Raw genomic sequence first — 16,636 nt, forward strand, 5'->3', positions numbered from 1 at the left:
TAATGTTTTAAGTGTATAATATTTTTTCCATAGGTTTAAAGACAATTGAAATTCTACAAGTAGAAAAACAGAATTTTGTTTCCAGTCCTATTCTCCTCTCTTGCCCCTGAGAAATCCAAATCTCTTCACATTTTCCACTCTCACCTTCAGTTACTTTTCTGTCTTTAAGTTGTCTTTGTTTGTGGGTCTACCAGCGAATTTTTAGTGTTAAGGATCTAACTGTATTAAAGTACTTGAAACTATTTCAAAGAGCAATGAAATGTCCTTATATGTTAGCACTAAACAGAGCACCAAGCTGAAAATGAAGAAAGCCAATTTCTATTTTTCTCTCTTTTCCCAGGAAACACAGAACAATTTTGGACAAGTCATTTGTGGTCCTTATATCATCCATAAATCTGCCTGCCGGTAACCAGCTTACTTTCCTCCTAGGATGAAGCTGGGAACATCAATGGATTAACTATGAATAGGGTCATTTACAGGGAGAAAGAGAGTGGAATCTCAGAAAACTGGACGTTTCCTTTTTATTTTATCAGGAAGTGAATTCCTACCTAGAGAAAGAATCTGTTTTGCATGTAATACAAAAGAATTATTTCACTTGGATCAAACTGTAGGAATCCAATTGCCCTCTGCCAATAAATTCCAAGCCAGAGTGAGGGATTGAGTACCATATATTTTAGGTTTTGGAAAGAGACCATTTTGTGTCACTTTCCAGAATTCCTTCTGGCTGATTTCAGTATATTACTGATTAATTTGGAAAGAATAATTTTAGGACCTTTCAAATAGAATGATGAGAGAGAAGTGTACCTATTATGGTAAAAAAGGAAATTGAAAGTCTCATTTTACACTGGATTTTGTTTCTGTGATATGATTCCTTTATAGGGAGGAGAAATTAAATTTACAAAGCAACAGTGTTCCAAGTAGAAGCTGAAATGGGGAAATTAACTGGTGTAGAAATGTGTGTTACCAGTTAAAGATGATTCCTTCACTTTTGTTTTCAAATGTGAAAAGAATGCCATGGGGGGAAGAGCATTTGCCAGAATAACAGTATTGTCTTGAAATAAAAGTCACAGATTCTATATGACAAAAATCTGTTCCTAAATGGAGCTGTTTGGTTACAAATGAAACACACAGTGCTGGAAGACTCATTTTAGACCAAGACTCATCGAAGGCCATTCTAAAGTTTATTGCATAAATGCTTAATTTTGGTCCTTTACAAATTCCGTCAGTTCATTTCTTGGTAGTTAGGATGTTGAAATATGCACATAGGCATGCTGTAGTTGGTCAGTACTAATCTTTTTGTAATAACTAATGTTCTCTTCGAACAGACACCACCCCCTCTGTTCATATCACCTTCACCCAGGAGTCACAAAATGCTGAAGACAGTCGCTTTTACTTGATTAAATTTTGAAAGGTTGAAGCTAGGCCAAAATTCTCACCTTCCTCTTTCCTAAATACTTTTTCTCCTCTCTCTTAATTACGTGGCTTTACACTGATTTACATGAATTTCGGCTTTCAAAATCATTGGTCTTTGCTGAATGCAAATAGGCACGTGGGAAAATTATATTAAGTTTGCACAATTGATCTTTCATCATTTCAAATGGTACCTTTGAACAGTTCCTGAAATGTCTGTCTGAAATACTCCCAGCGCTGAGTGTCATCAAGAGATGCAGGGTCACCCTGGGGAAACCCGTTCTCAGTGATGTAAATTACAGGGTTATTATACGTATCCTGGAACAAGAGAGCAGAAGTTTTATTCCAAACAGATGTAAAAAAAAAAAAAAGACTCATAAAATCAGGTGCATTACCCTCTATCTTCTCTAAGCTACAACCCAAAACTAGTTTTCATCAAATTGCACTGACCCTATTAACTTAATTTTCCACGCACTGACCTTTTATGACTAACAATGGGAAAGCAAAACTGTGCAAATGTCCATGAAGACAGTCAAACGACTCTTATCGTAATGAGAAGACAGAAATATCTTTCTTCCATCAGCATCTGCTGATTGTCACTACTCTTTAACCCCTTGGTCCCACCAACAGCTACACTCTCTATCTCCCCACAGCAAGGGTCCTAAAAATCATTAACTTAAAATTTTAATTTCAGCTACCTGGACACTATCCAGCATAACGGAGGCCAAAAAAGGATCCAGTTATTTCAGCCTTTAATGTGCCTTTTGATAATCACAGTTGTGACGTCAGCCTGAAAAATATTTCCAAGCAACTTCTTTGACCCCAACTGACTTTAACAAAGAATCCCAACTTTGACCTTGTTTTGAAGCCTCTTATCAGCCAGTTATCCCTCACCAATTTAAATCCTAATCTCTCTTCCCAAGCCAATATATAAGCTACTGTCTAAAATCATTCTTTTTCCAAGTTCTTATATATACACATATGTCTGTCTTTCCGTTTCCACATATTTGGGTGTACATGAACACAAACGTGTTTTACCTTAATATATTTCAGTAGTTTACGTATTCCCCATGGCACCACATAGACCCAATCCAACCTTTTCCAAGATGGGTCTGGAAAAACTTGAAGCTCCACATCCTGAAGAAAACCCACTTCTTCTTTCTTGTTCTCCTGGTACTTGACTAAACGACTTGTATAATATTGCACAGCAAAGAAATCAGCTGTGCCTTTAATCATTCTCTTCTCTTCTTCTGTAAATTCTGGAAGCCTTGATGATGGATAGCCTTGCTTTTTACTCATGAAGGCAATCTGGGACTTGACAACTTCTGGATAATCACCGTCAATAAATATGGGTTTAGCAAAGAAATCCAAGCAGAAAGCAATGGCTCTTTTAGCAGCTTCCTGGTCGGACACTGAGTTGGTATCTGCTGGTTCCGCCCAGCCAGCAAAAATTCCTAGGGACACCATGCCCTTCTGCTCCTTTCGGAATAAAGAATCGTAGCTGTGCCAGGATCTGGCGTGAGCTTTGATCAAATTATGAGCTGCCTGATAACCTCCAGTTCCAAAATGAGGTACACCAGGAGGAAATACACCGAGATCATACGCCATGATGGCAAGAATATTAGGCTCATTTATGGTGATCCACTGTTTGACTCGATCTCCAAACGTACTGAAGCAAAACCGGGCGTATTTGTCGAAGGATTCGATGATTGCCTCTGACAACCAACCTCCTTTGTCTTCTAAGGCCTGAGGCAAGTCAAAGTGGTAGAGCGTCACTATGGGTATGACCCCATTAGTTAACAAATCATCAATGATCTTGTTGTAATAGTCTATTCCTAGGAAAGAAAAAAGAAGAACGTATGAGAAGTAAAGTTATTTTTAGAACATTGACCATAAGTAGCGATCCGGAGAGGATTGGGAATAATTTCCTAAGTAACTTTTATTCCAAATAAGGTTTGTTACTTCCTGCATATAATCAAGTAAAGGCTGGGAGGAAGAAACATGAAGAATTCCAAGGAAGAATGGCTGAGCAGAGGGTTGGGGATGTGACGGAAGATGTGGAAGATGTATGTTCTGACAGGAATACATTTGGGCAAGTTGCTACCACATAACTTTGTGTTATTATCACATGTATTGAAATCATTCTATTTGCATGCTTGATTTCTAACCCCACTAGAATACAAGCCTCATAATAGCTGGGGTCGTATCTAAGTCACCTCTGGATCCCCCAAATCCTGGAACAATACCAGAAAGTCAGTAGATAGATGCTCAATAAATAGTTGTTGAATGAATGAATGAATGGTTCTCAATGGTATTAAATATAAAGTAAAGGAACTGATCTAGATGACTGTCTCAGTTCTTCTCCAGATACAGCGGTCTTATCAATCTAAAAAGGAGACCCACTGAACATGAAAAAGAGGTCCCAGAATGTGGGTTACAAGGGCAGTTAGCCAGAGCCTTGGCATATTAAGGAATATGGTTGAGAACTTTGCTCTAGGATTCTGACTTAGTCCATGAGATACCTAGCCACCTCTGGCTCTCACCTAATTCTCCAGCATTGCATGTGGTGGAGGGGGGAGAGCTTTTAGTATTGTGGCAGAGTTCAGAAGAATGTTATTAAATTGGAGATGCTCTGTCTCAGAAACCAATGCCAAGAAGATGTTGCGTCCAACCTAATAAGGACTCTTAACTGGAAGAGACTTTCTTCGGACAGACTGATATTAGTGCTTCGTGTTATTTTATGTCTAAGATTGTGGAAGAAACCTAAGCTCAGAAGAGAGAAGCTGTCCTGCTTTTCTGGATAATAACTAAATTCCTTTGTAGAATTGTATTGCACTCAAAGTTTGTTCAGAAGTAGGGTCCTTTTTTCTCTTTTTTTTAACTTCATATCCTCTGATTAAAAAATAATTTAGGCTTTTCAGGGTGCCTGGGTGGCTCAGTTGGTTAAACAAATGACTTCAGCTCAGGTCAGGATCTCACAGTTCATGGGTTTGAGCCCCATGTCGGACTCCATGCTGACAGCTCAGAGCCTGGAGTCTGCTTTGGATTCTGTTTCTCTCTCTCTCTCTCTCTCTCTCTCTCTCAAAAATAAATAAACATTAAAAAATAATTTAGGCTTCATACACAGAAATAAACTCAAAATGGATGAAAGACCTAAATGTAAGACAGAAAGCCATCAAAATCCTTCAGGAGAAAGCAGGCAAAAACCTCTTTGACCTTAGCCGCAGCAACTTCTTACTCAACACATCTTTGGAGGCAAGGGAAACAAAAGCAAAAATGAACTACTGGGACCTCATCAAAATAAAAAGCTTCTGCACAGCGAAGGAAACAATCAGCAAAACTAAAAGGCAACTGACAGAATGAGAGAAGATATTAGCAAATGACATATCAGATAAAGGGTTAGTATCCAAAATCTATAAAGAACTTATCAAACTCGACACCCGAAAAACAAATAATCCAGTGAAGAAATGGGCAAAAGACATGAATAGACACTTCTCCAAAGAAGACATCCAGATGGCCAACCGACACATGAAAAAATGCTCAACATCACTCATCATCAGGGAAATACAAATCAAAACCACAAAGAGATACCACCTCACACCTGTCAGAATGGCTAACGTTAACAACTCAGGCAACAACAGATGTTGGCAAGGATGCAGAGAAAGAGGATATCTTTTGTATTGTTGGTGGCAATGCAAGCTGGTGCAGCCACTCTGGAGGTTCTTCAAAAAACTAAAAATAGAACTACCCTACAATCCAGCAATTGCACTACTAGGCATTTACCCAAAGGATACAGGTGTGCTACTTCAAAGGGACACATGCACCCCTATGCTTATAGCAGCACTGCCAACAATAGCCAAAGTATGGAAAGAGCCCAAATGTCCATCGACAGATGAACGGATAAAGAAGATGTGGTATAGGGGCGCCTGGGTGGCGCAGTCGGTTAAGCGTCCGACTTCAGCCAGGTCACGATCTCGCGGTCCGTGAGTTCGAGCCCCGCGTCGGGCTCTGGGCTGATGGCTCGGAGCCTGGAGCCTGTTTCCGATTCTGTGTCTCCCTCTCTCTCTGCCCCTCCCCCGTTCATGCTCTGTCTCTCTCTGTCCCAAAAATAAATAAACGTTGAAAAAAAAATTAAAAAAAAAAAAAGAAGATGTGGTATATATGTACAATGGAGTATTATTCGGCAATCAAAAAGAATGAAATCTTGCCATTTGCAACTACATGGATGAAACTGGAGGGTATCATGCTAAGTGAAATTAGTCAGTCAGAGAAGGATAAATATCATATGACTTCACTCCTATGAGGACTTTAAGAGACAAAACAGATGAACATAAGGGAAGGGAAACAAAAATAATATAAAAATAGGGAGGGGGACAAAACAGAAAAGACTCATAAATATGGAGAACAAGCTGAGGTTTACTGGAGGGGTTGTGGGAGGGGGGATGGGCTAAATGGGTAAGGGGCACTAAGGAATCTACTCCTGAAATCATTGTTGCACTATATGCTAACTAATTTGGATGTAAATTAAAAAAAAATAAAATTAAAACAACTTTGTGGGCATCATAAAAAAATAATTTAGGCTTTTGAATTTGTTTTATTCAATCATTAATTTCTTCATCCCTCAAATACACATGTATAGAAAAGCTACTGTATGCTGGACTTATAAACATATGTAAGATAAATACTGTCCTTGACCTAAGGAAGCTCCAATTTTAGTAGGACTACAGATAAATTCACAAACAATCATAATGCAGTATTACTGGTAAAGATAAAGCATGGAATGCTATTTAAGTATATGGTAAGGAGTACCCATTCCTAACTAAGGACATTTGAAAATCTATTTTGAAAGCAATATAACATCATGATTCCAAAAGTGAACTATGGCAACCAGCTACCTAAATTCTACCCCATTCCTTCACCTACTTCAGTGACCTTAGGCAAGTTACTTTATCTCTCTGAATTATCTTTCCCTGTCTGTAAAATGTGGATGATAATAGAAACCTACTTCAATAATTTACTGCCAAGAGTTTAATGAGTTGATAAATTGAACATCATTAGAAAGTTCTTGGCATAAGGTAAGGGGCTCAGTACAAGTTAGCCATCATTTTAATAATTATTATTGTTGTTATTGTTGTCACTAGTGACATCTAAGTTGATACTCAAATGATGAATATAAATCATTCATATAAGACAAGGAAGAATGAGTGATCCAAGAAGAGAAAAAAAGGGAAACAAATATGTGAAAGAGTAAGGGAGGTGTGGAAATAAACAAAGACCACCAAATATGAACAAAGAGTTTATTTATTCAGAGCTTGCTGTAGCGAGGGAATCAGCCATCATCACTTGCATTTGACAGATACTCAAAGTCTGTCAGGAAAGAGAGGAAGCTTTATAGTGAGAAAAAGGAGGGGAAGGAGAAGACTTCAGTTACAAGCTGATTGGAGATTGTTGGCACAGGGAGGCTGGAGGTGGGTTAAATAGAAGCAGGGCATCTTAAGCAATTGGTCTGGGACACATATGTGACTTTCTCTGGCTGGTCCTAAGTTGGAAGCAGGGGGAAGGGGAACAAACATACATAACGAAAAAAAAAAAAAAAAAAACAGAGAAGTTGGCAGATGTTGATCTAGTTCTGACTATTCTGGGCCAATTGCTACAGAGGTTGTGTTTGGCTTCCTGGGTTTCTTTTGTAGATCAGAGTTTTAGTACCATATATGGACTAGCCAGTCTTCACTTGTAAACTGTATTTTAGCCTAGTGTGGCTCTTTCTGGGAACTGTAAGTCCAGGATAATGATAATGTATAGCTGAGCAGAGAAAGCACAAGAATGGTGAGAGGTAAGCAAGCCAAATAATGCAAGATCATGTGTTGTCTGTCTGTCTGTAAGAGTGGATATTTTTAACAACAGCTCTCTTGTTTTGCAAACCAGAACATAATGTGAATCATGCATAACAACTCCATACTTGGAAGACCCTTACATATGCCATTACTCACTTGGCAGATAGGATACCTCAACCTATGCCCTAATCCATGCCCTATGTCCATGCCCTAATCCATGAAACATGTGAATAAGTTACTTTACATAGAAAAAAGAATTTGCTGATGTCATTAAGGTTAAAAATCTTGAGATGGGGAGATTTCTCTAGATGGTTCAGATGGGCCCAATCTAACCACATGAGTCCTTAGAAGTGAAAGAGTAGAGCAGAGGAGTGGGTCGGAACGATGAACAACAGAAGAGGCCAGAGAGGTGGCAGCATAAGAAGCACTGAACCCACTATTGTCAGCTTTGAATGTGGAAGAAGGGAGCCACCTGCCAAGGAATGCAGGTTGCTTCTAGAAACGGAAAATGGCCCTCAGTTGATAATCATCAAGGAAATGAGGCCTTCAGTCCTACTACCATAAGAAACTGAAACAAGCCAAGAAACAGACTTTGGAAAGAAATGCAACCCTGTAGGCACCTTGGTTTTAGCCTACAGAGACCCATGTCAGACTTCTGACCTCCATAACTCTAAAGTAATAAATTTGTGCTTTTTAATTGAAATATACTTGATATACAATTTTATATTATTTTCAAGTGTAAAACTTATGCTATTTTTAAGCAGCTAAGCTTGTGATAATTTGTTGCAGCAGCAATAGAAAACTAATACATTCACCAAACGTTATAAAGTTTTTCTTTTCTCTCACAATGAAAGATCATTCCGCCGTCCCATCTCAGGGCCTCTGCAAGCCCACGTCCTCATTTGTAAAACGCAATATCCAACGATGGTATAATGGAATCAGTTTGGAATTGATATGTGTGAAGGTTGTCATAGACAATTCCTTCCATTGGCTCTGAATATAAAAATAACATCAGTTTTCATTTATTGCATTCATACTATATGTGCCATTTCATTTAATCCTAGCCCTAAGCCCAAGAGGTGGGCTTTTTTTTTTTTTAAGTTTATTTATTTATTCTGAGAGAGAAAGAAAGCATGAGCACGGAAGGGGCAGAAGAAGGGGTGGGTAGAGGAGGAGGGGGAGGAGGAGAGACAGAGAATCCCAAGCAGGCTCCACACTATCAGTATGGATCCCGATGTGGGGCTCGAACCCATAAACCATGAGATCATGACCTGAGCCAAAGTCAGACGTTTAATCAACTGAGCCACCCAGGTGCACCAAGAGGTAGATATTTTGTATCCTCATTAAGCATCTAAGGAAACCTCTTCTCTTCAGAGACAGCAAGTCCCAGACTTAAGTAATAATGTCATATGGCACAGCCGACATTTAAACCCAGTCTGCCTCACTACAAAGACCGAACCAGTTCTACCATGACATTCCGTTTCTCACGTTTACTGTTTCAGAACCAGAAACATGGTGACAATGCTTTACTGATCTTCACAATCACCTATTTTGGAGCTGATTCACAATATTAGATCCTTTTTTTTTTCATTTTTGGAGGAATCAATGATTTACCCTTGTAAGCATCATTAGATGTGGTACAGTCATTAATGACGGCAATCAACGTAGTTCAAACAACATGATAATCTTCGGTTTAATTGAAGATTTAAAAAAATTTTAAATAAGATTTTTTTCTCACTCATCAGCCTGACAGAGCAACAAAGCATTTAATAATTAATATTTATCCCAGAATTGAGTACTTTTGGTTTATACAGAGCACTTTTGGTTTGGTGCTGTAATGCAATTTTCCCATGGGGCAGTGAAGTGAGGTTTGTAAGAGCAGAACTCCAGAGTCAAACAGTTGAGCTGAAGAATCATGAACAAATCACTTGGCCTATGTACATCCAAGTTTCCTCATCTGTAAAAATATTATGGTATATTATAAGTGCCACCTCATGACTGTTTTGAGTATCAAATGAGACCAAATCATGAAAGGATTCTTTAGCTTTTATAAGAAATTCAGTCGTTGGACAAATGCGTATTTTTAAATGATCATCTGTTACCAATAAAGGGACCTTGAAACTTTGAGAGGCTATTTGGACTCTATTCTGCTCCTGGATATTTAGGACATAATTTTTTTAAATATATAATTTTTTTCTACTGTTTATTTTTTAGAGAGACAGGGTGCAAGTGGGGGAGGGGGAGAGAGAGAAGGAGAGAATTCAAAGCAAGATCCAGGCGCCGAGCTGTCAGCACAGAGCCCAACGAGGGGCTCGAACCCATGAACCAAACTGTGAAATCATGACCTGAGCCAAAGTCGATCGCTTAACCAACTGAGCCACCCAGGCGCCCCAGGACATAACTGATTATTTTAAGTATTTAAACTTCCATAGCGTTCTTTCATACTTAACTACCATTTTCTCTGATATAATTAAGCCCATTTCTTCTTATTTGATCTTTGGAAATATAAAGTAAATTTGAGTTAAATGTCTTTTGGATATAGGGGAAAGCAACCCACTTCAGATTAACTCAAATATAAAGGTGGCATGAGGGGCAGCTGGCTGTTTGGTGTAGGAAGCCTGGGCATTATTTGATATGATAGAGAGCTATCAGATTCCCAGTCACACAAAATTACAACTGAAACTCAAGGGAATTGAAGCTGGGAGCTGAGAACGTCTTTGCCTCTCAAGAAAGACTGGTCTCACCCATCCAGTTTCACTCAACACATGCTTTCTTTATGCACCAAATTTGCTATGGTCTCAAAATGGCCATCCCATCTGCCAAAGCTATCTTATAGTCCTGGTTCCAGCACCAACCAACTCATATTCTCAACTCCTCAACTCCAAACATCTCTGAGAGGGGAAGACAACTGGGCAAGATTCTCTTTTTCCATGAGGTTATACCATATTATGTCACAGGGGAAAAAGGTCTTTCCCTTGTCCAGTCAGCTATGGCCAGGAGTGGAGCAGGTCTATGTAGAACAAAGAAATGGGGAAATTCTCTCAGAAGAGGATGTGGCTAGGACTTGCAAAGATGATGTGTCAATGCAGAAAATAACTGACCTGGAATCCCCCTAGCCAAACTATAAATATCTTAATGTAGAATTAATTTTGTTCAAGTGCCTAACATGCATCACACATGAAAACTAGGTTCATTCCCTTCTAGACTCACACCACCAATTAATTTCTTTGCTTGCCCTATGTTCTCTTATCACAGTGCCTGTATTTGCTTCCTATTGCTGCTATAAAAAATTACCATAAACTTAGTGGCTTAAACCAACACAAATTTATTATCTTACAGTTCTGGGCATCAGATACTCAAAAAGATTCTCACTGAACTAAAATCAAAATGTCAGCAAGGCTAAGTTCTTTCTGGAGGCTCTCAAGGAGAACCCATTTCTTTGCCTCTTCTGGCTTCCAGAGGCGGCCTGCATTCCTTGGCTCGTGGCCCCTCTAATATTCTCAAAGCCAACAGTATAACCATCTTCTCTCATCTCTGACCTCTGTTTCAGTTCCTGTATTTTCTCTCTCTGACTCCGATCCTCTTGCTTCCCTCTTATAAGGCCTCATGTGATTACACTGGGACCATCCAGATAATCCAGGATAATCTCCTCATCTCAAGATTTTTAATGTAATGACAACTGTAAAGTCCCTTTAACCATGTAAGATAATATAGTCACAGTTTCTATGAATTAGGATGTGAGCATCTTTGGGGGCCATTATTCAGCCTAACATATTGCCTGATATGGAGTAGCAGATTAATAAATGTTTCTTTAGTTATTTACTTTACCATTCCTGCTAACTGTGCTCATATTTTAAATACTAAAGTGAATAAGGAATTCTGCATAGACATTCCTTTTTTTTATTTCCAATACCTGGGTCCCCTACTAATCATCTGAAACTTACATTTGTGGCAGAAATGAAAATGAACTTGAACAGCTGAGAACTACAGAAATATGTGATTTCTTTTGCCAGCTCAATCTCTTCTTGTTAAACCTCGAAGACTTGACATTTGAAAGAGAAAGGCTGTGTAACAATTCCACTTTGTAAAATATTCTTACAGTTTGGGAACATAGGTTTTACACGTTTCCAAATGTCCTCTAATCAAGCTTTAAAATAGGAGTTAGAACACAAAAAACGGGGTGCCTTGTAAAGGATAGTGACAAGGGTTTTTCCAATTCTTTACATGCTCTTTGAGAAAATGTTTAAACAGAAAAAAACAAATGATGGCCTTTCTGAGTTAAAACAGTTCCAGTTGCTTCAACAGATCACTGCACAACAGTGAGCAACTGCTTATTGAAATTCTGCCAACTGGAAGCACCTCCTGTGCCCTCTTGTTCATGGAAAAGTCTGTAATATTAATCAGCTATGACTTTACAAAAGCTGGGGGCAAACATAAAGAGCTCAGTGCTGGGGCACGTGATCCTCACATGAGATGTGCATGAGTTATCTTCCCACATTGTGCAAGTGGCCCCAGTATCTCCAGTCTCATCACCACCCCCCTCCAGCTTTTCTGCTGCTCTGTTCCTGGATGGCTGATCTATAGTGTGCTCCATGGACTTCTGTATATATCTCATATTTGTTTTAAATAGCTTGATATGTTGACATAGTGTTACAGTAATCCTCTATCTGAAAATCTTGGAGGGAAATGTGTTCCGAATTTTTGGATTTTTAGAAAGGAAATACAGAGCAAATACCATATACTAAGTTAATACCCTCAGTGGGTCTGGATCAGTCTCACTTAATATTTCTGTGTCATAGACTCTAAGTCTAAAGTTCTCTTTTGGCCAGCAAAAGAGCAGATGCAGGATTAGAGCGAGAGATGGCTAATGTCCGGGAAAAGACAAGAGCCCCAAATAAGGGTCTTTGCTGGGTATTTATTAAGATCAGAAGGCTTACAAATGTGATGGGCATGTACAAAGAGACAAAGAAACTGTCAGCATTAACTTGGGGATGTGAGGGAAAAGGGGGAATTTGAAAATATACAGTATTTGGGGTTTGGGTCAATATAAAACAAAATCTTGGCACTGGGTAGATGGGCAGGTGGTTGTTAATGGCAGACAGGAGGTGCTGTGCTTGTTTATCTTAGCTAGCTTAGGGGATGAGACAGATAGGGGAATAACCTCAGGGTTAATAAGCCACCTTTTCTTTTGTTAACCATCTCTGCTCTGAGCTGCATCGCCTGCAGCACAGTGGTCCATAGTCCAATTCACCAGTTTACCTAACTGGGCCCTATCCTCCTGTGAAAGCAGCTTGTCTGCTATAGTACTAAATTGGGGGTGCTTCCACCTGAATATCTAATCTTGTTTATTTCATATACCTATGTATTGGGCACCTTTGCGCCTGTTCCTATTTTGGGCCTTTGCTCCTCCCTCTCTATTCTGGGGGCTCTGCACCCCCTCTCTATTTTGGGGTGCCTGTGCACCTCTCAATTCTTGGCACCTTTGCGCCTCCCTATTCTTGGGTGCCTTTGCACCCCCTATTTTTGAGGTGCCAATCTGGTTTACCCATACTTGAGTATGAGCATTCTATAGCTTTGTATTTCTTTATGCCTTGTTAACCCATTGGTGTAAGCCTGGGGGATTCCTAAGCATATTCCCCACATTTCTGCAATAAACTATATAAATATTCTTACCAAGTGAAATCACCTAACATTGTAAAAAAATTTTCACAAGGGTTGGACGTCCAAAATATATAAGGAACCTGTAAAACTGAGTATCAAAAAACAACCTGATTGGGGTGCCTGGGTGGTTCAGTTGGTTGAGCATCCGACTCTTGATTTCAGCTCAGGTCATGATCTCACGGTTCATGAGTTCAAGCCCCACATCAGGTTCTGCACTGACAGCAGGGAACTTCCTTGGGATTCTCTGTCTCCCTCTGCCTCTTCCTCTTTCTCTCAAAAATAAATAAATAAATATTTTTAAAAATAACCTGATTAAAAAATAGGCAGGGAACCTGAATAGATACTTTTCCAAAAAAGCCATACAGATGGCCAAAAGGCACATGAAAATAATGCTCAATGTCACTAACCATCAGGAGATGCAAATCAAAACCAGGATGAGATAACACCTTACACCTGTCAGAATGGCTAGTATCAAGAAGTAGCAAGTGCTAGTGAGGATGTGGAGAAACAGAAACCCTCATGCAGTATTAATAAGAATGTAAATTGGTGTGGCCACTATGGAAAATAGTATGGAGGTTCCTTAAAAAGTTAAAAATAGAACTACCACATGATCCAGCAATTCTACTTCTAGATATTTACCTGAAGAAAACAAAAACACTAATTTGAAAAGACATATGACCTGCTGGGTTCATTGCTGCATTACTTACAATAGCCAAGATATAAAAGCAACCTAAATATCCATCGATGGGTGAATGGATAAAGATGAGGTGTCTGTGTATGTATGTCTGTGTGTCTGTGTGCGTGCGTGTGTGTGTGTGTGTGTGCGTGATGGAATATTACTCAACCATAAAAGGGAATGAAATCTTGCCATTTGTAATGAAATGGATGGATCTAGAGGGTATTATGCCTAGTGAAATTAGTCAAATTCCATATGACTTCACTTATACATGGACTCTAAAAAACAAATGAACAAACAAAACAAACCAGAATCAAACTCAGATATTGAGAACAAACTGATTGTTGCTACAGGGGAGAGAGGAGGGAGAATGAGCAAAATAGGTGAAGGGGATTAAGAGGCATAATCTTCCAAGTATAAAATAAGTAAGTCATGGAGCCATAGTGTGCAGCATAGCGAATATGGTCAATAATATCATAACAACTTTGTATGATTACACCTGGTAACCAGACTTATTGTGGTGATCATTTAGTAATACATATAAATGTTAAATCACTATGTTCTATACCTGAAACTAATACAATATTGTATATCAATTATTCTTCAATTAAAAAAAAAGCATCAATTCAGGTTAGCTTTTGTTGCCAAATTACTTTTAAAATTAAACTTGCTAAAAAGGATTCAGTATTCAGAGCTTTTTGGATTTTAGAATTTCAGGTAAGGGGTTATGGATCTGTATTACAAGTTGGCCCGGGGAGGTGTTGTTTTGCTGTGTGTGTGTGTGTGTGTGCGTGTGCGTGTGTGTGTGTGTGTGTGTGTGTGTGTGTGTGTGTGTGTTTTCAAGTTTTTCCATTGTTTACCATCCAAATGGAAATTCAGTGAAAACTCCAAACACCCAGAATCATGGACTAGAGCAGTGGAAAGAGTTCTGGTGATGCGGTGCCTTTGCTTCATTTCACCAACAGAGAAACTGTAGCACAGGGAGTAGAAATGGTCTAGTGAGGCTAAAGAAGGTTCTAGAGTAGACACTACATGTTTGACATTAGACAGACCTAGGTTGAATTCAGCACTAACTAAATTGCCACCTTGGCAAATTTATACCCAGCCTTCCATCCCAGATCACCATTATTCCCTGTTTAGAGAAGCACCTCACCCATAAGGGTATTAGGAGCATTAAATCAGCAAAAGCAGGGTACAATGTTCGGCACACTGAGCTATACATACTGTGTGCTCAAGAAAACACAACCATTACTAGCTTTAGGGTTATTTTTATGATTATTATTGACCTAATTCACTTAAACTCAGTAAATGTTTACTGAATTCCTCCTTGTAAGACACCATACTGTTATGCGGGTGAATGAGGCAGAATTATCTGCCCATACACTATAGGCAATTCAATACAAGTACCTAGCACAGTCCCTGACACACAGTAGATACTTAAGACACATTTGTTGAATTGAATTAAACTCAAGGTGCTTATAATCTAACAGGGGATATAATAATGCTAAGAGTAAAAAATGTGAGAAATACTCAAAGAGGTTTATGACGTGCTATGGGAATAGAAAAACAAAGACGTATTCTGTCTTTGAACAGGGGAGAGTGTAAAGAAGAAGAAACATCCATGCTGGTCTTACCAAGAGGGTTGATATTCAGTGGGTATAGCCATTGCAGGCAGGAGAAAAGAGTTTAAGAAAATTCCTACAGGTGTGGAAAATTGCATAGTACGTTTAATAAGTAGTGGGTTATGTGCTTAGGGAATTACATAGAACAATTGCATGGGTCGTATGCATGAGGGAATTTCAGCCTGCAATGCAACAGAGGTGAGTTAAGACTAAGTCAAATGAAACCTGAAACGGTGTTATGAAGGAGTGTGCACTATACATCGAGGCTTGGGATTTTGTACAAAGAATTAAAGGGCAGAGAAAGTGTGAAAGTAGTTAGACCCAGCATGGGTATATCAAAAAGTCCTTGATGGGAATGATAAAGAACTAAACCAGGGTGGAGGCAGAGAAGAGGGCCAGGAGGGAGAAGTTAAAGAGACATAAGTGGAATGGATCATACTTAGCAACCAATTAGATGTAGAAAGAAAAATAAGAGGAGATTCAGAGATTACTCTTAGTTTTTAGACTTTTGAGGGTATAATGGTGCCAGAGAAGAGAGAAGGTTATAGATGATGGATGAGGAAGGAAGAAAATTATTAGTTCACTTTTAAACTGAACAAGTTAATGTGTGTTCAAGGCAGGAAAAAAAAACTGGTCTGTGATGTCAAGAAACTAGACATTCAACCAACAGGAGTTAGTCAGGGGAGCTAATGTCTTTAGATTGGGCAATGGACTTGCTAATCTTGTGTTGTCCCTTATCTGAAGTTGCAGCTGCATTTCACAACCTACAGATTCCCCCACCTTACATAAAAATCAACATTTGCAAGTACATATGCCCACCTAGCAATTGTTGTCACAGGTGGTTCTTACTATGTGGGAAATCAGATAACTTACCCAAAAAAGAGCCCCTGAGGATCAGTGAAGGCACTGAAGGCTGGAAGCGGGATGAGGCAAGCAGGGCCCTTCATTCGGGTTTCTGCAAGTGCCCACCTTGCACTTGCAAGACCCTGAGAGTCAACGTTTCCTTGGATTTTGCACCTTGGGCACATCACTTGCCTCACCTAGTCCCAACCCTAAGAGTAGTGTGAAGTATTTCCCAGGACAAAGTAGCAATAAAGATTCTTTATTAAGAAGACTTTATGTTGTAGTACAGGGGTCACAAAACTTTTCTTGTAAAGTACCAGGTAGTAAATATTTCAGGCTTTGCAGGCCATATGGTCTCTGCACCAACTACTCAATTCTACCAAGGTAATGGGAAAACAACCACAGACTATATGTAACGAATGGGCATGGCTGTGCTGCAATAAAACTTTATTTACAAAAATGGGAGTCAGGCCAAATTTGGCCCTCAGGTTATAGTTTGCCAGCACTGTTGTGTGGAAGGAGCTAGCTAGACCTTAGGTTTAAATTCCAAACCCACCATTTACAAAATATCTGGATTTGGACGTGTACCA

At 39.2% G+C, this 16,636-nt stretch overlaps 1 protein-coding gene across 5 annotated transcripts in view; it reads right to left on the reverse strand.

Annotated features, from left to right (window-relative positions):
- GBA3 (glucosylceramidase beta 3) overlaps positions 1 to 16,636 on the reverse strand; it is a 153,726-nt gene that overhangs the window by 84,570 nt on the left and 52,520 nt on the right. For all 5 annotated transcript variants that reach the window (XM_019829688.3, XM_045056538.1, XM_019829687.2 and 2 more), the window contains exons 3-4: positions 2,449 to 3,245; positions 1,605 to 1,728 (exon numbers count right to left, since the gene is read on the reverse strand). In XM_019829688.3, the coding sequence (XP_019685247.2) occupies positions 1,605 to 1,728; positions 2,449 to 3,245 (921 nt within the window). The remainder of the gene's footprint in view (positions 1 to 1,604; positions 1,729 to 2,448; positions 3,246 to 16,636) is intronic.

This window comes from Felis catus, chromosome B1 (genome assembly GCF_018350175.1).
Source record: "Felis catus isolate Fca126 chromosome B1, F.catus_Fca126_mat1.0, whole genome shotgun sequence".
Lineage (NCBI taxonomy): Eukaryota > Metazoa > Chordata > Mammalia > Carnivora > Felidae > Felis > Felis catus.